Source organism: Myotis daubentonii, chromosome 2 (genome assembly GCF_963259705.1).
Source record: "Myotis daubentonii chromosome 2, mMyoDau2.1, whole genome shotgun sequence".
NCBI lineage: Eukaryota > Metazoa > Chordata > Mammalia > Chiroptera > Vespertilionidae > Myotis > Myotis daubentonii.
In genome coordinates, this window is record NC_081841.1 from 295,521 (window position 1) to 321,265 (window position 25,745).

At 65.0% G+C, this 25,745-nt stretch overlaps 1 protein-coding gene across 7 annotated transcripts; it reads left to right on the forward strand.

The window, feature by feature from the left end:
* Positions 1-1,625: 1,625 nt before the first annotated feature.
* On the forward strand, positions 1,626-25,527 carry SBF1 (SET binding factor 1). Of its 7 annotated transcripts, none has more exons than XM_059681292.1 (41): positions 1,627-1,850; positions 7,291-7,376; positions 7,711-7,848; positions 8,037-8,195; positions 8,274-8,384; positions 8,702-8,725; positions 8,936-9,041; positions 9,157-9,289; positions 9,378-9,486; positions 9,574-9,687; positions 9,769-9,846; positions 10,163-10,276; positions 10,348-10,476; positions 10,557-10,655; positions 10,760-10,964; positions 11,051-11,163; positions 11,951-12,100; positions 12,306-12,374; positions 12,452-12,610; positions 12,693-12,955; positions 13,034-13,206; positions 13,283-13,356; positions 13,431-13,626; positions 13,819-13,946; positions 14,400-14,578; positions 14,671-14,804; positions 14,902-15,109; positions 15,182-15,378; positions 15,460-15,597; positions 17,889-17,966; positions 18,270-18,451; positions 18,522-18,698; positions 19,106-19,393; positions 19,475-19,601; positions 19,674-19,804; positions 19,878-20,108; positions 23,725-23,832; positions 23,928-24,139; positions 24,718-24,805; positions 24,872-25,003; positions 25,095-25,527. In XM_059681292.1, exons 1-41 carry the CDS (start codon positions 1,796-1,798, stop codon positions 25,191-25,193), a joined length of 5,694 nt encoding a protein of 1,897 aa, XP_059537275.1. In that variant the 5' UTR covers positions 1,627-1,795; the 3' UTR covers positions 25,194-25,527. The 7 variants fall into 7 exon arrangements, with proteins under 7 accessions (XP_059537280.1, XP_059537275.1, XP_059537276.1 ...); XM_059681293.1 differs by having other exon boundaries at positions 8,037-8,186; XM_059681296.1 differs by lacking the exon at positions 17,889-17,966.
* The last annotated feature ends 218 nt before the right edge of the window (positions 25,528-25,745 follow it).

A 25,745-nucleotide genomic window follows, 5' to 3' on the forward strand; every position in this document is an offset into this window, starting at 1 on the left:
GGTGCTTTAGAGAAAGTCATGAGAGGCAAGAAAAGCCAGGGTAGCCACTGGCTAGGCTAACGTCTTCGAGGGCAGTTTTAAATATATATATTTTTTATTGACTTCAGAGAGGAAGGGAGAGAGATAGAAACATCAATGATGACAGAGAATCACTGATTGGTTGCCTCCCGCATGTCCTCCCCCGCAACTGGAGATGGAGCCCGCAACCCGGGCATGTGCCCTTGATCAGAATCGAACCAGGACCCCTCAGTCCATAGGCCAATGCTCTATCCACTGAGCCAAACTGGCTAGACCCAGGGCAGTTTTGTAGAGCACCTTCAGGTGAGAGAGAGTGCGTTAACCTCTGATGGCCAGGATCCCTGGAGAGAAAAAGACTGAGCAAGAGGCAGATTGGAGGCTGGCAGAGCCTGCGGTAGCGGTGGAAGGAGGTGGGGGGAGGGAGGCGGGCTTGGGGTTTGGTGATGCAAGGCGTGGCTGACCATGGGGTGGCTCCTGTGTTTTCTGTGGAGGAGGGCCGTGGGGCTGGGGGCGGAGGTTTGAGGAGACTGCGGGTCGTCCATCAAGGCTGGGCCGTGGTGTCCTGGTGGCCACCTGCACTGTCAGAGGAGCAGGGCTCCAGGAGACGGCTGGGCAGGACCGTGTGTGTCTGGACAGTGAAAACCCAGGCAGAGAGGTGGGTGGGGGGGGGGGCAGGGCATTGGCAGCTGACAGGTGAGGGAGCCACACTGGGTAGGGTACAGGGCGAAGGGGGCCGCCAGGGGCGGGGCTGGGACCAGGGAGGGTGGCTCCCTGCAGGAAGGCCTGGGGGAGAGCAGGGAAGGCACAGCCCCTTCAAAGCACCCAGGGGGGCCTGTTGAGTGTAGAGTGCAGGAAACCCCATGGCAAGAAACTTCGGTGGGGCATCATGGTCCAGAGCGAACCCCCAAACTTGCCCGTGACCCTACGGTGCCTCTGAGAGGGCTGCAGAAATGGGCTCCAGCTACGTGCCTGCCGGGCTCGGGTGGAGCCCGGGACCCTTTTGGCTGCAAGTGACGGAAACCAATGCCGACAGAAGCAGGGGACCCCGGCTGTGCCTGGGCCTGTGCGCCCAGGTCGGGCGGGGAGCCTGGCGGGCTCCGTTCTCGTCTCTGGGTTTGGTTTCATTCATTCTCCCCGGCGGCCCCAGCTCGAGCGCGGGGGGCACTGTCGGGTCCTGGTGTGCGCCCAGCCGGGCCTCCTGCGGCCGCCGGTCATGGCCTCACCTCCTGCCGGGGATTCCAGGCGGAGCCCCCCTCGGGCTGGGAACCCTACGGGCAGGGCCAGGGTCCGCCCCCGCCGCCAGGTAGGCAGGTCCTGAGGGGACGTCCCGGGCCCCCCTGTGCGCATCCGGGGGCCCCGCGGGCAGGGCCAGGCCCTCCTGCCTCCCGCCGGCTGACAGCGCCGCGGACGGGGCACTGGGGAGCGGGCTGCGCCAGCCGCTGACCCGCCGGAGCCGCCGTCGCTGTCCCCGCCCCCGGGGCTGGACCAATGGGAGCGCGCCTCTCCGGGCCATGCCCAGGGGGCGGGGCCTAGAGCCCGCGGGCTGGACCAATGGGAGCGCGCCTCTCCGGGCCCTGCCCGGGGGGGGCGGGGCGAGGCCGCGCACGCGCAGGGCGCGCCCGGGCGGGCCGGCTGGCTGGGAAGATGGCGGCAGGAGCCCTGGCCGCCGCCGCGGAGCGGGCCCCGGGCGTCCGGAGAGCGCGGGCCGGGGCGGGGGCCGGGCCATGAGCACGCCGCCCTCGCGTCCCCGAGCCGCGGAGCCCGCCCGCCCCTCGCCATGGCGCGGCTCGCGGACTACTTCGTGCTGGTGGCGTTCGGGCCGCACCCGCGCGGTGAGTGCCGGGGCCGGAGAGGGTCGGCCGGGGCGGGCGGGCCGAGGCCGCCGGGCCAGGGTCGCGATCGTCCAGGGCACCTGCCGCGCCGGCTCGGGTCCGGGGGGCCTGGGTCGGGGGCGGGCGGGCGGGCGGGCGGTGAGAGGGATCGGGCCGCGCCGCCGCCGCACTCGGGGCAGAGCCGGGGCAGGCAGCGCCTCGGCGTTGCCGCGAGGAGAGCGGGCCCGGGCGGTCGCCTCCGACTCCCCGTGGGTGGGACGGGCTCCCCGCCTCGGCCGGCTGCCGGGCGGCTCTGCCTCCAGCGACGCGATCGTCCGCTCACGAGCCCCTCGCCGGCCCCGGTGCCTCCGGCCTGCAGCACAGGCCCGGCGCGGGGTGTCCCCGGCCCAGGCGGATGGGCGGGTGCAGGCGAGGGCGAGGGGTTCGGGGGACACTGCACCCGGAGGTGGTGGTGGAGCTGGAGCTGGAGGGTTTCAGGAGGAAATGGGGGAGAGAAGAGCCTTCCTGGCAGAGGGCCGCGTCCGCAGGCCTGCAAGCCCGGCCGGGCGGGGGTCGGCGCGCTGCCTGCTGTCCGTCCGCGAGGGCCTGTCCGCGCTCAGCGCCGTGTCTGAGAGCCCGTCAGCGCAGCGACAGGAGAGCGCAGCCCGGCCATGACATCAGCAACAGCCGGGCGGCAGCGCCTGGGGAGCAGCGCCCGTGCCAGGCCCTGCACAGCCCTTTGTGTGCCTGACCTCACCCTCTGGGGCAGCCCACCCAGCTCTCCCGGCTGGTGCCCGGGCACAGCGGGCACAGCGGGCTCGGGAGAGAGGCTAGGTGCCTGGTCCTAGGCCCGCGAGGGGGGCTGGGCGTGCCTTGTTGTCGGGGTGGCTGGTGGTCAGGCTGGGCTGAGCCCTGAGCCTGCGGTCCACCCTGCAGCGTGTCAGTCCTGCTGTCAGTCACCACCCAGGACCCAGGCTTCCTCTCCTCCTCGCCTGCTGGGCCCTGCGCCCTGCGGACCCTCCTCAGGGCCCTCCCACTCTGGACCGCTCCCCCGCTCTGCTCCCGGCTGTCTGAATGCACCCCGACACCGTGTCCTGGGGAGCGTGTCTCCTCCGGAGGTGGAGTTCTCCCGGCAGGAACCATTCTGCACCCGGGGGCGCACTGTCAGTGGCGTACAGGCCAGAGGGGCGCATGGGATCCAGGGAGCAAGGCTGGCCCCTGTGCGGGGCTTGGCTGGGTGCTGGCCGGGCTCGTGTGCAGAGCAGGCTTGGAGGCTGGTGGTGCTGAAGGTGGGGGGGTGGGGGTCGGGCCGAGGAGGCAGAGACCGTGCTGACGGTGTGACAGCAGACGTGGGGCGTGGAGGGCGAACATGAGGGAGGCAAGAGGAGGCGTGGGTGGGCTCCGTGACCAGCTGGCTGTACCTGTGCTCAGGGGTATGCACCCCACAAGTATGTGCCCTTTGACCAGGACGGGGAAGGCGGGAGCCCACAGTGCCCACTTACCATGAGTGGCAGGAAGGAGTGATTCCCAGGCTGTCCACTGCCTTGGGGGTGGGGCTCGAGCCCCAGGACCACTGCTCCAGGCTCCTGGCCAGCCCCCAGCCTCAGGGCTTCCCTTGGCAGGACTCGTCCATCCCTGTGAGGAACAAGCCCACAAGCCGGGTGCGTGCTGTGGGGCCAAGGGCAGAGGAGCACTGTGTGGGGGTCAGCAGGCCCCGCTTCGCCACCTGCTCGCTCTGTGACCTCGGGCCGGTCTTTAGGCCTCTGCACCCCAGTTTCCTCATCTGCAGATGGGATGAGACACGCAGACCTGCCAGGCTGCTATGAGCATGAGATGGACACACACATGACGCTGTTCGCAGGGCGGCTCCAGGAAGTGGTGGGTGTCTTGTCAGTGGCGAGCAGCAGGTGTGTGGACACCCCTGGGCACAGATGGAACGGACCCCTCTGTGGGAGGAGGAGGGGCCTTGCGTGCTGGAGGCCTAGGACATTAGGGCAGGGAGCGGGGTCCTTGGGTTCGGTGGAGAGGTTGGGGAGAGGTGGAGGTCTTGGGCTGGACCTGGACATCCTGTCCAGAGCTGCTGGCTGCAGGGCCTGGGTGCTGAGTCCCAGAGTCTTGCCAGAGGGAGAGCATCTTGGTTTCATGGTCACGACCTGGCGGACCTCTCCAGGGGGGAGGAGGGAAGGAGGTACCCCTTCTTTCATCGAAGAGGGTGCATGCCCCTCCCCTGGTGAGTGGGAGCACCTCCACACCAATACAGGCACCCTGAGCTGGTCTGGTAACATCTCAGGTGCCAGACAGATCACCTCTGTCCACCTCCCGGCCTGGCAGTGTCTGCTGACTTAACGCCGCGTGGCCAATGCTGGGTGTGTCTTTGGGAGCCAGAGATGCACTTGACCTGACCAAGTGGCCGAGGGACTGGGGCTGGACCCTCCTGGTCCCCCCTGCCCCGGCATCTGAGAAGACCCCCCTCCATCCCATGGCCTGGCCTCTCTCGGTCCTGACGGAGCGGAGCTGCCACATTCCTGTGCCCCATCGCTCTCCCCACCCATGTCCTGCCCTCCCTCTGGAGCAGGTTGGGGCTGTTTGGGTGGCCTCAGTTGGCTCCCAGCCCCCACCTGGGAGTCGAAGGGTCCTAGCGGGTCTGGCCCGACTGAGGAGGCTGCGAGCAGTGGTTATGGGGCTCCAGAGCGCCAGCCCCTGTGAGGCTGCAGCCCCTCTGCACGGACCCTGTGCTGTGGCTGCCGGGGAGCAGGAGGGCGCTGCCTGCCTCTGCTCTTCCTATGGCTGGGCTGGTCCCAGGGCGTGTGCACCCTCCCTGGCCTCTGCCCACAGTGCAGGCTAGCCCAGGCGGCCTCCAGGCACTCAGCCTGGCACTGGTGAGGGGCGCTGCCAGCAGATGACAGAACGCATGCCCTGTGTTCTCCCTCCCCCATCAGCCTCAGCCCACACGGGACTGGCTGCTGGGATGTGGCTGTGGGAGGAAGTCTGGTCCCTGTCTGTGTCTCAGGGGACCTAGTGCCCTTCCTCCTAGGGCCCCCCACCCCCACCCTGACGCAGGGCTGTGCTGGTCCCTGGGGTAGGGGCAGCTCTGGTGGGGCGCGGAGCAGCAGCAGGTCGCCTCCATGGCCACAGGGCTCCCTCGGGTGGGGGTGCTGGGAGACGGGACAGAACCCAGCCTTGCCTCAGGGTGGGGCCCATCGCCAAGCTGCAGCCTGGCCCTGCCAGCACAGACCGAGGTGCGGGCTGGGGTCTCAGAGGGGTCAGGAGGCCAGGCCTCTCTACCGCGTGTCCTTCCGGGAGGCTGCATGCCTGGAGCGCCCGGGCTCCGGAAGCTGCCCTGCACGCTGACTGAGGAACCTGTTTGCTTGTGGGGTGTGAGTGGGGCTGGCTGTGGGCGGATGGCGGTGTAGCCGGTTGTGTGCATTCAGCGAGCGCTAATTAGGCTGTGGTCTGTGCCAGGCTCAGTTGTGCGATGGGTACACAGTCGTGGCTTCTTGCTCACGGAGCTCCCATTGGCCCAGCCCCCCAACAGGTGTACCGGAGTCGGGTGTGGTGGAGGGAGGCAGGGCCTGCAGGCCCCAGGCTCGGGCAGCAGACAGCTGCCTGAAGGAAGGGACGCTGTTGGGCTGAGACCTGAAGGTCAAGTTTGGGGTCATCGTGGCCCAGAGAAGGTGCTGGTGCCATGAGCATCGCTTGCCCTGCCCAGCCACCTGCCCCTTAGGTAGTTGGGACAGTTCAGGAGTCGCCTCCAGTTGGTTCTTCGGAGGGTGGAGCCCTGCAAGTGAGAGTTGACATTTCATACGATGAAGGGAGGGAGGGAGGGAGGGAGGGGACGGTGGACAGTGGCCAGCTACTCTGTCCGTGTCCTGGGGGAAGAGGCGCCGAGAGAACTGCCTGCCTGGGAGGGGGGCTGTGGGGCAGAGCTGCACACCCCTCCTTCCTCCGCCTCTGCCCCATGGCAGGAACTGGGTGAGCCCTGGTGTCAGCCAGACCTGGGCCCAGATGTGGTTTGGAGCCCACACCCGTCGGCCCTCCAGGGAGCTTGGGGGAAGGAGCCATCCCTTAGGGCACCCCAGCCTGGGCCGCGCAAGGGTGGCCCTTGGGCGGGGGGCTGTGGGCATGTGTGTAGGTACATGTGGCACCAGCAGACATCTGTCCCTTTTCCCCACTTCGTCTTGTCTGCCACCTTATCTCCGAGTGTCGTGCTCAGAGGGGGAGGGGAGCAGGAAGCTGAGGTTTTGTGAGTCAGTCATGGCCCCTCACCGCCACCTCCAGCGCCACCTCCAGCTGGCGCCAGAACCTCCTGTTGCCGACTTGGTGCTGCCCCGACTTGGTGCTGCCCCAGGACCGGGACCGGGAGGTGGTCTCCTGGGAGGGCGCTTTCTGACCTCAGGGCCGGGCCCGCCCTCGCCTGTCGCCAGGCTCTCTGCTGCCCTGGGCAGTGGTGAAGCTGCTCCGAGCAGGGGAGGGCCTGCGGGTCGAGTGTGGGAGGTGAAGGTGGGAGGCTTGTGTTTTTCCTGCTGCCCTGCAGGGCGGGAGCTGGAGGAAGAACAGAGACTGTGTCCTTTCTCCGCGTCCCCAGAGGCCAGGGCCCCCCAGCAGGGCCCGGTCATGCCTCCAGTTTGGTTCTGGGATGAGTAAGAGCCACAGGTGTGACCTTGACCTGGAGCAGTGCCTGGGCACAGAGTGGGGGAAGCAGACGAGAGGGGCATAGTGGGCCCTGGGGTTCCAAGGAGTGGCTGGGTCTCTGGGGAGCACCCTGGGAGTTAGGCTGGGAGGCAGCTTCCCTGGGGCACAAGCAGGGATGTGGGCCTCCTGCCCCAGCCCTCCTCCCTGGCCCTGGGTGGCTGTGCACAGCGGCCTCCTGGGCAGCCTCCGCACTCCCCTGGGGGTGCTCTGTCTCTGAGGCAGTGGGCACCGTGGTCTTTCCCTGCCACAGACACTGCGTGTGCGACCTCTGTGCCTCTCAAGTGAGCCTCGGCTGACGGTGAGGCAGAGCCAGGGAGCAGGGCTGGGCGCTGGGCTGCGGGCGCCCACTGTCCTGGTGCCAGCTGTCAGGCCGGGGGCGTCGTGAGGGCCTCGTGCCTAGGCTGGGGTTTGGCTGGGGGACAGTCTGGAAGGATCGCCCCTCCTGGAGGGGTTGCGCTGTGCCGTTGGCTGCGTGCAGGCTGCAGTGGGCTCTGCGGGGGGTGCTGACGCTGGGCCAGGCCTGGGAGTGGGAGCGAGACAGGGAGGCCCGTCCACCGCAGGGCTTCTCCCGCCCTCTGGTGGCCCTGGGCCTGTGGCTGCCTGGTGGCCTCTCTCAGGATTATTTTTAGGGAAATTGTAGGTCTGGGAGCTGAGGCCAGCCTGGTGCCAGATGAGGACGGGGGCGGGGACGTTCAACCCTGGGCTTCGAGGCTCCTGCCTGGGGGGGGGGGTGTGTGGCAGGTGCTCTGACCCCCGCTCCTGTCCTCAGGGAGTGGGGAAGGCCAGGGCCAGATCCTGCAGCGCTTCCCGGAGAAGGACTGGGAGGACAACCCCTTCCCTCAGGGCATCGAGCTGGTGAGTGGGGTGTTGGCTGCTGGGGGCCAGGCCCCGCCAGGGACAAGGAGATGTCTGAGCTGCTTCGGGGGGTGGGGGCAGGGGGCTCGGTGCCCACATCCTGTCATCCCTCCCTCTTCACTATGGGGACCATGTCCTGCATCACAGGGTCTTCACCCCACCTAGACTATTACTCCCTTTTGTGGGGGACAGGCTAGGTCAGGAAGTGAGGTGCCCCCGGTGGCCCAGGGAGGTGCTATCTGCTGCTCTGGCACCTGGCATCCAGGCCCTGGCTGTGCGCGTACTCCGTGGCAGCGTGCAGAGGGAGCTGACCCCTGACCCTTCCCTCCCACAGTTTTGCCAGCCCAGCGGGTGGCAGCTGTGTCCTGAGAGGAACCCACCGACCTTCTTTGTTGCTGTCCTCACTGACATCAACTCCGAGCGGCACTACTGTGCCTGCTTGACCTTCTGGGAGCCGGCAGAGCCCACGCAGGTCAGCTTGGGGCTGCACCCCCGCCCCTGCCCCTGCCCCTGCCCCTGCCCCTGGGTGTGTCTCCCTGTCTGCGGTTGTCCTGGCACCTAACCCCATGGAGCTTGGAGTTTCCGCAAGAGTCACCCATGTCCTCCTGCTGGGTTCACGGGACCCGCCTGGGAGCCAGGCGAATAGGCTTCTGTCCACAGGAAGCCGTGTGCTCGGAGGACGCTGCCGGGAGGGAAGAAGAAGCCGCCGAGGGAGGCTCGGGGCGACTGTCACCGGGCACGTCTGGCCCGCCCGGCCAGCTGTTCGCTCCAAAGACTCTGGTGTTGGTGTCTCGGTTGGACCACGTGGAGGTGTTCAGGGTGAGGCGGGCAGCCAGGGCCGAGGCAGGGCGTGGGGCTCCCGCCAGCTGCTGCCATGCTCGTCTGTGGCTCTTGCAGAACAGCCTGGGTCTCATCTACACCATCCACGTGGAGGGCCTGAACGTGGGCCTGGAGACCGTGGTCGGGAACCTGCTCACCTGCACCATCCCCCTGGCCGGGGGCTCACAGGTGGGTCTGAGGCAGCTGCTGGGCCCTCCTTGCGCCCATGGCTGTGAGGGTGGGGCTGCAGGCTCTCAGAGTCCAGCCTGGGCGGAGCCCGGCCCCAGGCCTCGGACACGCGTGTGTCTTGGTGCCACTGCCAGCTGCCACCCCTCCTCGGCCTGCCTGCTCGCCTGTGTGTCCGTGTCGCCTGGCTCTGTCTGGCACCTGTCAGTGTTTCTGTCCTCTCGCTCCTGGGGTGTGCTGTCTCTGGATGCTCAGCCTCTGTCCGAGCGCCGTGTGCGCGTGTGTCTAACTGTGTCTCTCTGCCCGTCTGTCCTGTGCAGCTGGACTCTGTTGAGGATGGAGTGGTACGGACTCTTTGTTTCTTCTGCCCACCCAGCCCATCCCTGCCCAGGTCAGAGGCCCGAGCTCTCTCTGCAGCACTGCTCGGGCCAGCAGAGGCTGGTGTGGCCTTTCCCTCGGGCCCTGTCAGCCCTCCAGCCTGCTGAGGCCACGGAGCTCTGGGCTGACTCGGGACCGGGCGATGCCCCTGAGCACCACTCTCTCTCTCCCCACAGAGAACCATCTCGTTGGGGGCGGGTGACCGGCAGGTCATCCAGACCCCACTCACCGACTCCCTGCCCATCAGCCGCTGCAGCGTGGCCCTGCTCTTCCGCCAGCTAGGTGAGCCCGCCGCTCCGGGCCTCCCTTTCCGCCCCTGCCGGGGTCAGAGGTTGAGGCTGTCACTGTGCATGGGGTGGGGCGGGGCGGGGCCTGCCAGCCTGTCCTCTCCCTTCAGGCATCACCAACGTGCTGTCTTTGTTCTGTGCTGCCCTCACGGAGCACAAGGTGCTCTTCCTGTCCCGGAGCTACCAGCGCCTCTCAGACGCCTGCCGAGGACTCCTGGCCCTGCTGTTCCCGCTCCGATACAGGTGCCTGCCCGGGCCCCAGCTGCCACCCAGCCCTCTGCCCGGCCCCCTCCTTCCTGGCACCCACCTCACTGAGCCCTGGCCTTTGCAGCTTCACCTATGTGCCCATCCTGCCAGCGCAGCTCCTGGAGGTTCTCAGCACGCCCACGCCCTTCATCATCGGCGTCAACGCAGCCTTCCAGGCAGAGACCCAGGAGCTGGTGAGGCCTCCGCTGTGTACGCCCCGTGCTCCAGGCCCTGCTGGCTGGCCTGCGGGTCCCTGACCACCCACCGCCTTTGGTCCGCAGCTGGATGTGATTGTGGCTGACCTGGATGGAGGGACGGTGACCGTCCCCGAGTGTGTACACATTCCACCGCTGCCAGAGCCGCTGCAGAGCCAGACCCACAGTGTGCTGAGCATGGTGAGACCACGGGGAGGGCAGGAGGACGGGGCCTCAGCGCCTGGGCTGGTGCGCCTGACCACGCTTCTCTCCGCTGCTTAGGTCCTGGACCCGGAGCTGGAGTTGGCAGATCTCGCCTTCCCACCCCCCACAATATCCTCTTCCTCCCTGAAGATGCAGGTGGGGTCATGCCTTCCTGTGCCCTCTCCTTAGGCCTGCCGCCAGCACAGCTCAGCCACCCTGGCCGCGGGGGAGGTGGGAGGGCAGGCGCTGAGCTCCGAGGGCCCTGGGCAGGAGCGGTGGTCAGTGCTGTCGCAGGCATCCCTGCGCTCTGCGTGGAGGGGGCTGGAGGGAGAGGAGGGTCTGAGGCACCTGGGGAGGCTTGAGCAGGGCCCCCACAGGGTTTGGGTTTGAGGAGGTGGAGCCTGGAGTGGGTGGAGGGTGAGGGCTGCCTGTGCAGGGGCCGGGCACTCACCCGCACTCACCTGCAACCCAGGACAAGGAGCTGCGGGCTGTTTTTCTGCGGCTCTTTGCCCAGCTCCTGCAGGGCTACCGTTGGTGTCTGCACATGGTCCGCATCCACCCGGAGCCCGTCATCCGCTTCCACAAGGTGGGCATCAGGGCGGGCACAGCGGTCGGGCAGCAGTCAGTGCCTGGGGCTGACCTCCTCGTGCACCCCAGGCAGCCTTCCTGGGCCAGCGTGGGCTGGTGGAGGACGACTTCCTGATGAAGGTGCTGGAGGGCATGGCCTTTGCGGGCTTCGTGTCGGAACGCGGGGTTCCCTACCGTCCCACGGACCTGTTTGACGAGGTGTGCCCTGCCCCAGCTGGGAGGAGCCCCCGCCCCGCCCCGCCCCGTCCTGGTCAGGGCCTGACGCCCTCTCTCCACAGCTGGTGGCCCATGAGGTGGCGCGGATGCGGGCGGACGAGAGCCACCCCCAGCGGGTCCTGCGTCATGTCAAGGAGCTGGCGGAGCAGCTCTACAAAAACGTAGGTGGGCGGCCCGGGTGGGTGGCCCGGGAGGCCGCTCTGCGGCCCCGCCCTGGGAGCTCGGGGAGCCCTGGTCTGCGCGCCCACGCCTCCTGTGCCCCCAGGAGAACCCGTACCCCGCCGTGGCTATGCACAAGGTGCAGAGGCCAGGGGAGGCCAGCCACCTGCGGCGGGCGCCCCGGCCCTTCCCCCGGCTGGACGAGGGCATGGTACAGTGGATCGTGGACCAGGCCACGGCCAAGATGCAGGGAGCACCCCCCGCTGTGAAGGCCGAGAGGAGGACCACCGTGCCCTCGGGGCCCCCTATGAGTGCGTAATGGGGGGGAGGCCCTGAGTCTGGCCCGGGGGGGGGGCGGTGTGTGAGGTCAGAGGTGAGTGCGTGCTCTGCTCCCCAGCTGCCATCCTGGAGCGGAGCAGCGGGCTCCATGGCAACAGTGCTCGCCGCCTGGAGGTGGTTCGGAACTGCATCTCCTACGTGTTCGAGGGGAAGATGCTGGAGGCCAAGAAGGTGAGGGCGCTGGGCGTGGGGGGCGCTGGGCCCCAGCTGGGCCTCCTCACCTTCCATCAGTTGGGGGAGCTGGGCTGGCAGGGAGGGCAGTGGGTGCCAGGGCTCAAGTCCCTCCAGCTCAGTGGGGTTCAGTGAGAGCCGTTTCTTTCAATTTTCTCTTTTAAATTCATTGGAGGGACGTTGGTTGATGGCTCACATGTTTCAGACGGGCACTGTGACACGTGGCCTGTAGATTGCGGTGTGTGTGTGCCCACCACCCAAGGTCAGATCTTCCATCACCATGTACTTGGCCCCTTTATCCTTTCCTACGCCCCCCACCCCCCAAAGGTTTCTTTATCCTCCACAGAAAGTGTTGACCCATGTGTTTTTTTAAAAAACATAGAAAGGGAACCCACTCACTGCTTTTGGTGGTGCTCGTGACAGCTGGGGGTCTCGGGACAGCTGTCGGTTCCTCCTGCCACAGCGGCGTGGGCCGGGGCGGCAGCTCCTAGTCGTTCCCCAGGGAGCAGCAGGCCTGTGCTTGGGAGGGGGCCCGGCGAGCTCGCTGAGCGCTGTGCTGTGCTCAGGGCCCGTCTGCGCCCCTGCTGATGAGCGTGCAGCCTGCGTCCTCCCGCCTCCGCCTCCGCGCGCTGTCGCGTGTGGAGCCCTGAAGTCCCAGCCCCTGGCCCACCTGGCCTGGACACCCGAGGGCCCTGTGTTTGCAGCCTGGGCGCCCGCCCTCCAGGGCACCGTGGGTGGTCCCTGTGTAGTCAGTCACCTGCCCTCAGCCTCTGTGCTCCATCCCCAGCTGCTCCCTGCTGTGCTGAGGGCCCTGAAGGGGCGTGCGGCCCGCCGCTGCCTGGCCCAGGAGCTGCACCTGCACGTGCAGCAGAACCGTGCCGTCCTGGACCACCAGCAGTTTGACTTTGTCGTCCGCATGATGAACTGCTGCCTGCAGGTGAGGCGGCCGGCACGGGGCCCGCAGGGGGCCCGGCACTGCCAGGGGGTGGGGGAGGCTCTGGTCTGTGGGTGGGTACTGGGTTGTCCTGCCCTGAACCTTTGAACAGCCCAGGGCAGCCTGGGGAAGGTTCAGGAACCGTAGTGGTTGGTGCCCTGGGAGGCGAGGCGTGGAGGAGGGTCTGACGGCTCTGCCGCTGCCGCAGGACTGCACCTCTCTGGACGAGCACGGCATCGCGGCCGCTCTGCTGCCCCTGGTCACGGCCTTCTGCCGGGTGAGTGCTGGTGGCCCCGTGTGCCCTCCCCCCGCCCCTTCCCGTTGCCCCTGCTGACACCCGCCTGGCCTCTGTAGAAGCTGAGCCCGGGGGTGACGCAGTTTGCGTACAGCTGCGTGCAGGAGCACGTGGTGTGGAGTACGCCCCAGTTCTGGGAGGCCATGTTCTACGGGGATGTGCAGACCCACATCCGGGCCCTCTACTTGGAACCTGCTGAGGACCGAGACCCCTCCCAGGTGTGTGAGGACTCCCGGGCCTGGGAGTGGGGGGCGGGGGGGGGGGTGCTTGCCCGTCCCGGCTCACCCTCGGCTATGGCAGGGCTGGGAGGAGCCTGCAGAGGAGGAGCGCTCGGCCCTGGATGTGGCGTCCGAGCAGCGGCGTCTGTGGCCCATGCTGAGCCGCGAGAAACAGCAGGAGCTGGTGCAGAAAGAGGAGAGCACGGTGTTCAGCCAGGCCATCCACTACGCCAACCGCATGAGCTACCTGCTGCTGCCCCTCGACTCCAGCAAGAGCCGCCTGCTGCGCGAGCGCGCAGGGCTGGGCGACCTAGAGAGCGCCAGCAACAGCCTGGTCACCAGCAGGTGGGTGGGCCTCCGTGGCCTTGGGGGGGGGGGGGGCTCGGTTGTGAGGCCCGTACCCACCATGCCCTCCCGGCCCAGCATGGCGGGCAGTGTGGCCGAGAGCTATGACACCGAGAGTGGCTTTGAGGACGCAGAGACCTGCGACGTAGCCGGGGCTGTTGTCCGCTTCATCAATCGCTTCGTGGACAAGGTCTGCACAGAGAGTGGGGTCACCAGCGACCACCTCAAGGGGCTGCATGTCATGGTGCCAGGTATGGGGGGTCTGGGTCTGGACACGCTCCCCGTGGGCCCTGGGCTGGGCCCCGGGTGAGGACTCTTGTCTCCCAGACATCGTCCAGATGCACATCGAGACCCTGGAGGCTGTGCACCGCGAGAGCAAGAGGCTGCCCCCCATCCAGAAGGTGCGTGGGGCCTGGAGGGGCTGGGCCCCCGGGCCTGGGCTGGGTCCTGAAGTGCCGCTTCTGTGTCTGAGCAGCCGAAGCTGCTACGGCCTCACCTGCTGCCCGGCGAGGAGTGTGTGCTGGACGGCCTGCGTGTCTACCTGCTCCCCGACGGGCGTGAGGAGGGCTCTGGGGGCAGCGGGGGTGGCCCCGCAGTGCTCCCGGCCGAGGGTGCCGTCTTCCTCACCACCTACCGGGTCATCTTCACGGGGATGCCCACCGACCCCCTGGGTGAGCCTGGGGACACGCCTCTGCCCTGCCTCACACCCGGGGCTTTGGAACGAGTAGGACTCTCCCTGCCTCTCCTTCCCCATCTCGGGTGCAGGTCACTGCTTCCCTCCCCCTGCCCGGCCCCCTTAGCCCCGGGACCCCAACGTTGGGACTGTCCCCTCCCGTCCCCTGACTCTCTGCCGCCTGTCACAGTGGGGGAGCAGGTGGTGGTCCGCTCCTTCCCGGTGGCCGCGCTGACCAAGGAAAAGCGCATCACGGTCTCGACCCCCGTGGAACAGATCCCGCAGGACGGGCTGCATCTGCGCTCCTGCACGTTCCAGGTGGGCCCGCGGGGGAGGGGGCAGGACGCAGTGGGTGATCTGCCAGCGTTGGGGCGCTCCTGTTTGCTCTACGAGGCCCCCACCTTTGAGTCTGTGTCTGGAGTGTGCTGCATAAGCTCAGCACGACCCAAATGTACACAGAGGAGGAGGAAGCCCGGTTAGAGGCCGTGCTCCGCGGCCTGCCAGCCGCACCGGCCGGTGGCGAGGGCCCACGTGCCCAGTGCTGGCGGCGCTCCCTTGGAGCGACACGCCCGCCAGCCCCAGGCGTGCCCAGCACGACGCAGAGGCAGGGGGCCCTTCACAGCCGGGCGCTGGGCCTGCCCCGACCCCCGGGGCCCATCTGGTCGCAGGGTGTTGACCATCCCTCTCATTCGGGAGGCACAGGGCTTCCTGTAGGCTCTCCCGCCTCTGTGGTCGGGGCGCCCAGACTCAGAGGCCTTGTGTCTGACGCAGCTGCTGAAGATGGCCTTCGACGAGGAGGTGGGGTCCGAGAACGCCGAGCTCTTCCGCAAGCAGCTGCACAAGCTGCGGTACCCGCTGGACGTCAGGACCACCTTCGCCTTCACCCAGGGCGCCGCGCACACGCCCGGCCGGCCGCCCCGCGCCACCAAGGACAAGGGCCCCTCTCTCAGGTGTGGAGCGGGGCCCGGTGCCGGGAGCCCACGCCTCCCGAGCCGCTGGGGCGGGCCTGTGCCTGTCCGCTCACTGCCGCCCTCGCACCCAGGACCCTGTCCCGGAACCTGGTGAAGAACGCCAAGAGGACCATGGGGCGGCCGCACGTGACTCGGAAGAAGTACAGCCCCCCCGGCTACGAGCACCGGGGCCAGGCCCCCGAGGACCAGGAGGATGAGATCTCAGGTGGGGTGCGGGCCGCCCTGGGTGCCCGGGGTGAAGACCCCTGTGCAGGGGCCCTGGTGCTGTGGGGGTGACGGCTCCTGTTGCCTGGCCTCCCCAGTGTCAGAGGAGCTGGAGCCCGGCACGCTGACCCCGGCCTCGGCCCTGAAGCCCTCGGACCGCATGACCATGAGCAGCCTGGTGGAGCGGGCCTGCTGCAGGGACTACCAGCGCCTGGGGCTGGGCACGCTGAGCAGCAGCCTGAGCCGCGCCAAGTCGGAGCCCTTCCGCATCTCCCCGGTCAACCGCATGTACGCCATCTGCCGCAGGTGCGTGCTGGCCCGGAGGAGGCCGCGGGCTGGGGTGCTGCCTGCAGCCGCCTCACCTCACGCCCCCCGCAGCTACCCGGGGCTGCTGATCGTGCCCCAGAGCGTCCAGGACAACGCGCTGCAGCGCGTCTCCCGCTGCTACCGCCAGAACCGCTTCCCCGTGGTCTGCTGGCGCAGTGGACGCTCCAAGGCTGTGCTGCTGCGCTCGGGGGGCCTGCATGGCAAGGGTGTCGTCGGTCTCTTTAAGGCCCAGAACACGCCTTCTCCAGGTACCCTCCCTCGTCCTCATGCGTGCCCTGGGCCCCGTGCCCCATGCCCACTGCCCACTGCAGCTCTGCCTCCTGCCCCAGGCCAGTCCCAGGCGGACTCCAGCAGCTTGGAGCAGGAGAAGTACCTGCAGGCCGTGGTCAGCTCCATGCCCCGCTACGCCGACACATCCGGCCGCAACACCCTCAGCGGCTTCTCCTCAGCCCACATGGGCGGTCATGGTGAGGGGGCTCATGGGCCAGAGAACTTTTGGGGGTCATGGTGACATTTATGGAGGGCAGGTCAGTGAGGGGGCAGAATGTTTGGGGTCTGAGACGAGGGAGAAGGTCCAGCATGGGACCAGGTAAGTCCCCTGAGCTCCTGCTCTGACCACTCCTTCCCCCGCACTGCGCTCCCCGACCTCCTGGCCGTCCATGGACACAGCGTCCCTCCTGCATCCCCTCAGGGTCCCCATGGCCCACTCCATCCAGCCATCCTCCCTCTTGGCTTCTCTCCTTATCTGTCCTGGCCCCTTGGGCCTTGTCTGCACTGGTCTCCCCATCCCTGTCCCCACCACGGCCCCCTCCGTGCACATTGGACCCGCTGTCCCCAGGTGGCCCATGCTGGCGGGACTCGCCCTCCCTCTGTCCACGCCAGCCCTGCCCAAGAGCCCGCCCTCTTCTGTGGCTCTGCCCTGCACGCAGAGAAGGCCCCAGGCCCTGAAGGTCGGGCGGAGGGCCTAGGGGCCATCAGTGGACCCTGCCCTTTGCTGCAGGGACACGTGCAGGGTGGCCCCTGTAGAGGGGTGGTCTGGCCGCCTGGGCAGCAGGTGGGGAACCTATTGAGGAGGTGAGCCAGGTGGGTGCTGGGTGCGGGGAGAGGCTCAGATTTCGGGAACCACCCATGAGGGCCTCATTCTGTAACGAGGGAGGAGTGTCTTCCTCGGGGTCCCACTCCAAGGCACTTACTTCTGCATCCCCTTTCCCACCTGATCTCATAGGCTTCTGCCTGACCCCGACCCCCCACACCCCCCCACACCGTGTCTAACCCTGTCTCCCCTGTCTGCCTCCATTTCTTCCATCTGACCCCATCTCCCCATCTGACCCCGTCTCCCCATCTGACCCCGTCTCCCCATCTGACCCCATCTCCATCTGACCCCGTCTCCCCATCTGACCCCATCTCCATCTGACCCTGTCTCCCCCTGGCTGCCGTGGCTCAGGTGCCACGTGAGGGCCACTTCTCCGTGAGCCCCGCCCCATTGGTGCAGAGGGGATGTGGTGGTTGCTTCTTGGTCAGACCTCTCTGGTTCCCTCCATCCCTACTCTCGTACTTGTCCGCGTTTTTCTCTGCAGTCAACACGCTGGGGTGACAGGTGGGTTTTGGGGGCTGGTGGTACTCCCCCCAGGCCAAGCCTTCCAGAAGCCCGTACGTCCTCCTTGATTCTGAGTCCCTAGGTCTGCCATCCTCCACCCCTGACTGTGGAGGAGGGGCTCCAGGTGCACGAGGGCCTCGCCTGCCCCTCCTGCCCTCACACGCTCCCTCTGCTGTCTGAGCAGCCTCCCTCCCAACCTGGCCTGTAGCCTCAGCCCACACTTCAGGGCTCATGTCCCCTGTCTGTCACCACTTACTGGGCACGAGGGACAAGGGGGCTGGGAACGGGCAGCCAGTCACCCTGGTGGGTGCTCATGGGGATGTCCTCTGGGGCACAGGTCTGACCTTCTCCTCAGTGCTCTGGTTCGTGGCTTCTGCTTTTCCACACATCAGAGGCCACCTTTGCATGCGATTGTGGGGACATGGTGGCACTGCCACCCACCCTCCCCTGGTGCCTGCACCTCCCTGTGGCCACCTGGGCACTTCTGGCTCCACAGCCTCCTGGTCCCCCAGCTTCAGGGCAGCCCAGGCTCCGTCCACGTGACAAGGACACCTGTGTCCTCCCTGGGTGTGCCTCCTGTCCTCGCATGGAGGGGTGCGCTAGTGGGCAGGGCCGTGTCCCTGCTGCCTCCTCAGGCGACCAAGGCTGGATGCAGGCTTTGGAGCAGCTGCCTGGCGAGGTTCCCTGTGCCTCGAGCTGGGCCAGACCAGCCCATGAGCCTTGGGCCTGCCTCCCCGGTGGACAGCACCGCTCGGCCTGGGGCTGGGCTGGGCCGTCTGTGTCCTTGACTGCATGTGCTCCCGGGCTGTGGCTGGAGCTCCCGGATCTGGTGGCTGCTGGGAAGAGGCTGCTTGGTGGGATGTGCTGTGAGCGGCTTGGGGCCGTGCTGTGGGGTCCAAGGGCCCAGGGACAGGTCGTAGAGGAGGTATCTGAAGGGGGGCCCAGGGTTCCTGCCTCCTCTAACCTTTCCTACCTGCCCCTGCCGGAGGACCTGGGAGAACCCTGCAATTTGGCCCTGGCGTGGACCCTGCTGTCTGGGGGCTTCTGGGGGGCTTGGTGGAACCCAGTCCTGCATGTGGCCCCTTTGGTCCACAAGACCCCATGCTGGGCGCCCACCTGGGCCTGGGCCAGGCCTGAGCCTTCTTTCTGCTGTGCCCCCAGTGCCCAGCCCCAGAGCCAGGGTCACCACGCTGTCCAACCCCATGGCGGCCTCGGCCTCCAGACGGACCGCACCCCGAGGTACCGTACCATCCACTTAGGCTGGCTCCCCACACCTGGCACAGATGCCCCCGTGTGACTGAGTCGTCGTGGGCACTAACGTCCCCCCACGCCTGCCACTAACGCCCCACACAACAGACTGGCATAACCGAGCCCTCCCACAGCCCTGGGCACTAACCTGGCCCCCGAGTCCTGCCCCTGCCCCGGCCCTGACGCAGCTCAGGCCCCTCAGGGTCCTGCTGGCCTCCCCGCCTCCCCGGGAGCTCAGCCCCAGGTAAGTGGTGCCCGGCCCAGCTCGGGGGCTCACCTGGTCTCTCCGTGCAGGTAAATGGGGCAGCGTTCGGGCCAGCGGGCGCAGTGGTGGGCTCGGTGGTGATGTGGGCTCCCGGCTAGCAGGCAGAGACATGCGGGGGCCCCCCCAGGCGAACGGGGCTCCCCCAGACTCAGGCTTTCCGCGGCCCCAGCGTGCAGCCCTCTACATCATTGGGGACAAGGCCCAGTTCAAGGTGACTGGTCGGGGCATGGGACTAGGTGGGGCCTGGAGCCGGGCAGGTCTCACCATGTGCCCTCCTCCAGGGCGTGCGACCAGACCCCCTGCAGCAGTGGGCGCTGGTGCCCATCGAGATGTTTGAGGCCCGGCAGGTGAAGGCCAGCTTCAAGAAGCTGCTGAAGGCATGTGTCCCGGGCTGTCAGGACTTCGAGTCCGGCCCCACCTTCCTGCGCTCGCTGGAGGACTCGGAGTGGCTCACCCAGGTCTGCACTGCCCCTGCCCCCACTGTGGCCGAGGGCCCTCAGGGGGTGAGGAGATGGGGAGGGGCTGTCAGGCTACCCCGGGTTCTGGGCCCTTCACTCACTGCTGCCAAGGGCAGAGGAGGTCTTGGCTCACTTATCCAGCAGGATTGGGCCCTGGGAGGGAGTGATGGCCACTTCCCACCCCGCTCAGGGCCAAGGCTGTCCTTGGCGGGGTGCTGTGCATCCCAAGGACGGGCCCCCTCTCCAGTGCTGGGGGCTGGGGAGCGCGGGAGGCAGCAGGGTTCAGCTGTTCGTCGCTGTGCCTACCTTGCCGGCTACCCTGGGTGCATTGCCCACCTGGCTGCCCTCCTGGGGGCGTGTGGGTCCTGGGCTGGTCGGGGCCGGTCTGAGGCTGCTGGTCCCTGCAGATCCACAAGCTGCTGCACGTGTCGGTGATGGTGGTGGAGCTCCTGGACTCGGGCTCCTCCGTGCTGGTGAGCCTGGAGGACGGCTGGGACATCACCACGCAGGTGGTGTCCCTGGTGCAGCTGCTCTCGGACCCCTTCTACCGCACCCTGGAGGGCTTCCGCCTGCTGGTGGAGAAGGAGTGGCTGTCCTTTGGCCATCGCTTCAGCCACCGGGGGGCCCACACCCTGGCCGGGCAGAGCAGCGGCTTCACGCCCGTCTTCCTGCAGTTCCTGGACTGTGTGCACCAGGTGAGGGGGTGGCGGCGGCGGAAGGCTGAGCCCCGGGTCCTGGTCCCTGGCTCCTGACCCCTAACCTCTGACCCTGCACAGGTCCACCTGCAGTTCCCCATGGAGTTCGAGTTCAGTCCCTTCTACCTCAAGTTTCTTGGCTACCACCACGTGTCCCGTCGCTTCCGGACCTTTCTGCTGGACTCGGACTACGAGCGCATTGAGCTGGGTAGGGTGCAGGAGGTGGTCGGGGCAGCGTGGGTGGGGGCTGGCTGGCGGGGCTCAGTGCTGCCCCCTGCAGGGCTGCTGTACGAGGAGAAGGGGGAGCGCAAGGGCCCGCAGACCTGCAGGTCTGTGTGGGAGTACGTGGACCGGCTGAGCAAGAGGACGCCCGTGTTCTACAACTACATGTACGCGCCCGAGGACACGGAGGTGAGCTGGGCAGGGCCTGGTCGAGCCAGTGGCCTTCTCCTGGCCCAGCTCCTCATGCCACGCCTGCCCCCAGGTCCTGCGGCCCTACAGCAACGTGTCCAACCTGAAGGTGTGGGACTTCTACACCGAGGAGACGCTGGCCCAGGGCCCCCCCTATGACTGGGAGCTGGCCCAGGTGTCCCCGGAGCCCCCGGAGGAGGAGCGGCCCGACGGCGGTGCCCCCCAGAGCCGGCGCCGCGTGGTGTGGCCCTGCTACGACAGCCGTCCCCGGGCCCAGCCCGACGCCATCTCACGCCTGCTGGAGGTAGGCGCGGGCCCCACCCACCGCATGCCCTGACACGGGGTGCGTGTGTGTGTGCGCGTCCAGCGGCCCTGCCCTTCGCCGGCCTGCGCGCTGCCTGCCCGCCTGCCGGGGCCTGCCCTGTCCTGGCTGCAGGCAGTGGTGCTGGGCCTGTGCACGCTCCCTGCCACCGGGTGTTGGCCCTGAGGAAAGGCAAGGCTCTCCCAGGTCCTGGCGCCAGCTCCCACCCCTCTTCTGGCTCCTGCCTCGTGTCCCCTTCCGAGAAGCGTGCCTATGGGCCTGGGAGCGTGGGGTTGACGCCAGGCCTCCTCTCCTCGGAGGTCCTGTCTGCTCTGCCTCAGGAATCGGGATCTATTGGGGCCAAGGCCCTAGGGCAGGGGAGAGCCCTGTGAGCTGGGGGGTGGGGCTGGGTGGCAGGGACGCCCAGCAGCCAGAATTCTCCACGGTGGCCAGGCAGTCAGGAAGGCTGGACTGAGTGGCTGTGGGGGAATATCTCGGCATCTTGGAGCTTCTGCTTCCTTGTGGGGCGAGTAGAGGTGCTAGTTCCTGCGTCTCAGGGAGGTGGTCGTGCAGACCAGCAGGAATAGGTTTCAGCAGGGCCACTGGGCCTGGCCTGAGGCCACCTGCCACCAGGGGCTGGGGGAGCACAGGGCCATGGGTTTGTGGGTGAAGGTGACCCACAAGCACAGGGAACAGAAGAGAGTCCCCTCTTTATCTCTGGGAACACGAATAGACTTGGGGTCTGGAGTGAACTGTGCCACTGACTTCCTTACAACCCACACCCGTGTGGCACGTTCTCGTCTATACTCTGACTTCGACTGCATGTGTGTCTACATTTGAGTTTCTTTTACTCAGCATGTGGTTGGGTCTCATCTCTCCTGACGGTTCCTTTTATTGGAATTTTTACTCTGTTTACACTTAATTGTTGATGTCGTTTGGTTGAAGTCTAGCATTTTGTTATTTTCTACTTCATTTTTTTTTGTCCCTTTCCTAACAATCAGTTGTTAGTGTTCTGTGTTATCTACTTATCAGGCTTTTGAGCTATGCCTCTTTGTGTTACTTGTAGTGGTTGTGAGGGACCCCAGTGGTCCTCCCTTATCCATCCATGGTTTCAGTTACCTGTAATCAACTATGTTCCAAAAATAACAAATGAAAGGTTCCAGAAACAAACAGTTCATCCATTTTAAATTGCGCATTATTCTGAGTCTCAAGATCCTGCACCCACTGTCCTGCCCAGAACCCCACCTCCATCCCCCCCACCTCCCGCAGACACTCCTTCCTGTTAGCCACCTGGGTTGTCAGCTTGACTCACAGTATTGCAGTGCTCGGTTGAAGTCACCCTTGTTTTACTAAATAACAGCCCGAACCCATTCACATAACTTACTACAACGTATAAGTCAACTTTATTACTATTGCTGGTAATCTCTTAGGATGCCTGATTTATAAGTTAAAGTTTATTGCAGGTATGAATGTACAGGAGAAAACATCGTGTAGATGGTATGTTGGTACTGTTCACAGTTGCAGACATCCCGTGAGGGTCTTGGCACGTGTCCCTGCGGATAAGGGGCTGACTTGACAATCTTGTCTTGAATTCTCTGTGCCACCTGACACACAGACCCAGTCAGCACCCTCCTCATCACCCCTGTCTGTCTGTCATGTTGTCAGCCTGCAGTTTACGTTCACCTGTGTTACAAATACGCAGGAGGGATGGTGTTTACGTAGTCAACTTGGTTTTAAAGAGATGAGGAAATGAAAAGGCCTCTGTAATTGCCATTTTCAGTGCTCTTTCTCTTTTAGTGTAGATCTGGCCTAGTATTATTTCCCATTGGCCTAAAGACCTTTACTGTTTCTTGTGGTGCAGGTCTCCTCAGCTTCTGTTTACCTGAAAGTGTCTGTATTGTGCCTGTATCTATTAAAGGGTGTTTTCATTGTGTATAGAATTCTAGATTGACAGCTTTTTATACTCAGTCGTTTAAAAATATGATTCCAGATGTTTTCTGGCTTGTAGTGTTTCTGATTCAGAGTTGGTCTCTCTCTTATGGTTGTAAACTGCATAAAGTACCCCCCTTTTTTTTCTCTTACAACCTTTAGGATTTTTCTCATCATCTTTGGTTTCAACAATTTGACCATCACATGGTTTTTCTGTGTTCATTCTGCTTGGAGCTCTTTAAGCATCATAAATCAATGGGATGATAGTTTTCATCAAGTTTAATACATTTTAGGCTATTATTTCTTAAAAGTTTTTTTCTTCACAATCTCTCCCTTCTTTCCTCTGGGACTTTATTTTGCCATAGGTCATTGAGGCTATTTTTCCCTCCTGTCTTTCCTCTCTGCAATTCATTTTGGAGGATTTCTATTACCTTGTCTTCAAGTTTATTTCTCTTATGTTTATATGCTCTTAAGTCTATCTAATTAATTTTTCATTTTAGATATTTTTCAGCTCTAGAATTTTTTTTCATAGTTACATTCTCTGCAGAGTCCCCATCTCTTCAACCATTATGTCCATCTTTTTCTTAAAATCTTGTGTGGTAATTGAATACCAATTTCATTTGGGGGCTGTTTCTTTTAACCTTTCCACTAAGTATGGGTCTCATTTTCCTGCGTTTTTGTTGTCTAATCATGTTTTATAAGCTGGACACTGTGGGTTCCTTTTTGAGCGTTAGGAATGTGTTGTCTTCCTTGAATGTGTCTTGAATTTTATTCTTCCAGGCAGCTAATGGGCTTGTGTGTCAGCTGGTCTTCTCTGGGGTTGTTTCTAAGCTTTGTTAGGGCAGCTCGAGAGACACCTTCCCCCTGGTTCAGAGGGGCCCTGCTCCACAGGCGTGGCCCCTCCTGGGTTTCTGCTGACGGTGCATGTGCTCGCAAAGAGCCTGGCTCTGGGTGTCTGGCATTCATTCCTTCATCTCCCCGCAGTGCGTCCCCTCCAGGCTTGGATTTAGCTCACAGCTCCTTAGTAGCTGCTCAGGACTCGTGACATCTTGCCTGTCACATGGCGGTTTAATTTGGCCAAACACTCAGGAGGCCTCAGTGTGGGTTCCTGTGCCATCCCTCCCCTCCATCGCCGCCCTGCGGACCCACACACCTCCCCAGCCTCCTGGCGGCTGCCTCCGCAACTCGGCAACTCGGTGCTTGGCTCGGGCTCTGCCTCCGATTGTGGCCGTGGCCCTGGTGTCACCGTCTCAGGGCCTCTGGCCGCACTGGTCCAGCCCATGGTTGTCTACGGCGGCTATTCAGGAGCTGATCACCGTTGTGACCAGAGGTGGACGTCCCGCCTTCGGGGGCACGTTAGCCGGCAGTTCCGTTGCGTTCTGAAGAGCGCGGCCTCTTTCCTGGTAGGGATTGGGTTTCCCTTTGAACTTCAGCCGTTTTCCTGCCGTAGCCCGTTTGGGTTTGCAGTGCCCTCGTTGTGTTGTGATGCCTCTTACTTGTGTGGTAACACTTCCAGCTGTTGTCTCTAAACACTGATTCTGCACCTCCCCCACCCTGTCTTCTCCTTTTGTCCTGTTAATACACGTTAGCCTTTTCCTACTGTCTCACTTTCCTGTATTTTCTTCCTTTTGCTGTTTCACGTCCTAGGCTGGGTACTTCTGAATAACGCTAGCTCCCCGATTCTCCCCAGGAGCTGCAGCGGCTGGAGACCGAGCTGGGCCGGCCCCCTGAGCGGTGGAAGGACAACTGGGATCGGGTGAAGGCTGCCCAGCGCCTCGAAGGCCGGCCAGACGGACGTGTGAGCGGGAGTGGCTGTGGGGGGCTGGGTTGGCTTGCTGCCAGGAGGTGGTGGAGGCCGCCTGGCACTGACACAGGCCCATCTCCTGCCCCCAGGGCACCCCCAGTTCTCTGCTGGTGTCCAGTGTGCCCCACCACCGCCGCTCGCTGGGTGTGTACCTGCAGGAGGGGCCTGTGGGCTCCACCCTGAGCCTCAGCCTGGACAGTGACCAGAGCAGTGGCTCAACCACATCCGGCTCCCGCCAGGCCGCCCGCCGCAGCACCAGCACCCTGTACAGCCAGTTCCAGACGGCTGAGAGTGAGAACAGGTGCGAGGCACCACCCACTGGGCTGTGGGCACCTCTGGGCTGGGGGCCTCTCAGATCACGGACAGGTGCCCTTGGGGAACTTCTGGTCATTCTTGGGGGGGAAGGGCTTGTGGGGGGACCCGACAGTGGCTTGAGCTTCAGCTCAGTTGCTGGGGACGCAACAGTGGCTTGGAAGGGGTTTGGGATGTAGAACCAGTGACCGTAGGCCAGCCAAGGTGGCTGCAGAGCAGAGGGACAGGGCTGTGGGTACGGTGAGGGCAGGCAGGGTGCCAGGGGAGGTTGAAGTAGGTTCCCGGTGAGGCCAGGGCCTGGCGGCTGCATCGCCCTCTGGGCCTGGGGAGCTGCTGGATGTGCCTCCCTGTCCACAGCACCTGCCGTGTGTGCAGGGCGGCTTCACGGACACCCGAGGCTCTGATGTGGGGGGCCCTTCTCCGCTTTTCTGGGGCTCCCTGGTCAGTGCTCAGCCTTGCTTCATTTGGGGACAGGGGCATGGGTCTTGCTGCTAGGACCGGCCAGGAGGGGAGGGGACAGCTGGGCCTGGCTGGGCACCGATGGCCCTGGTTCCACTACCAATGCAGGTCCTACGAGGGCACCCTCTACAAGAAGGGGGCCTTCATGAAGCCCTGGAAGGCCCGCTGGTTCGTGCTGGACAAGACCAAGCACCAGGTGAGTGGTCGGCGGGCACAGGGTAGGCAGGGGCTAGGACCGGCCCTGACTTCCTGTCCCCCTCAGCTGCGCTACTACGACCACCGCGTGGATACAGAGATCAAGGGGGTCATCGACCTGGCGGAGGTGGAGGCCGTGGTGTCTGGCACTCCCACCATGGGTGCCCCCAAGACCGTGGACGAGAAGGCCTTCTTCGATGTGAGCTGTGACCGGGGTGCAGGAGAGGGCGGGCGGGCGGGCAGGGGGCTCCGTGGGGTGGGCCGAGGACTCAGCTGCCCACCCTCCCCAGGTGAAGACGACTCGTCGTGTTTACAACTTCTGTGCCCAGGACGTGCCGTCGGCCCAGCAGTGGGTGGACCAGATCCAGAGTTGCCTGTCAGATGCCTGAGCCCAGCCCTGCCCGGCTGCGCTGTGTCCAGTTACAGACCACTAGGGGTGGGCAGGGCCCCCCGGCCATGTTTACAGCCCCCACCCTTGACAGTATTGAGGCCCAGCCCCCGAATTTGTGTGTATAGCCCCTGCCAACCCCATCCTGCCCACCCCGCCCGCCTGGCCAGCTCTGACTTATTTTGGAGTCCTGGCTGAGCGCTGGTGGGAGGCGCCATGGTACAGCCCTCTCGGTGGGCCTGTAAATAGCCCAGCCCTGTCCGCGTGGTGGCCCCGGCGGCCCGCAGGCACCCTGTTCCTACAGAGTCTATAAAGAGAACTAACTACGTGCCACACGCCTGCGTCTCCTCAGCTTCCCAGAGGAAAGGACCCAGGTCGGCCGCGTGGGGGTCGAGCACTCTGCCAGGTTGTCCACAGCCCTGGGGCGGCTCCCTCAGGCCCCTGCTCTGGCCTGGCCTGGCCTCGGCTGGTTGTGGGGTTGCACAGCCTGAGGACCTCCCTGGTGCTGTGAAGAGGCAGTGGTTTCCGTAAGGGGAGGGGGAGTCGGTCATTT

What these genes read in the sequence shown, in the direction of transcription:
- SBF1 (XM_059681292.1), top strand. Translation starts at nt 1,796, where the DNA reads ATGGCGCGGCTCGCGGACTACTTCGTGCTGGTGGCGTTCGGGCCGCAC. An exon ending in CCTGCTCTTCCGCCAGCTAG is followed by an intron (nt 9,042 to 9,156) that starts GTGAGCCCGCCG and finishes CTCTCCCTTCAG; the next exon opens with GCATCACCAACGTGCTGTCT. An exon ending in TGCGCTCCTGCACGTTCCAG is followed by an intron (nt 13,947 to 14,399) that starts GTGGGCCCGCGG and finishes TGTCTGACGCAG; the next exon opens with CTGCTGAAGATGGCCTTCGA.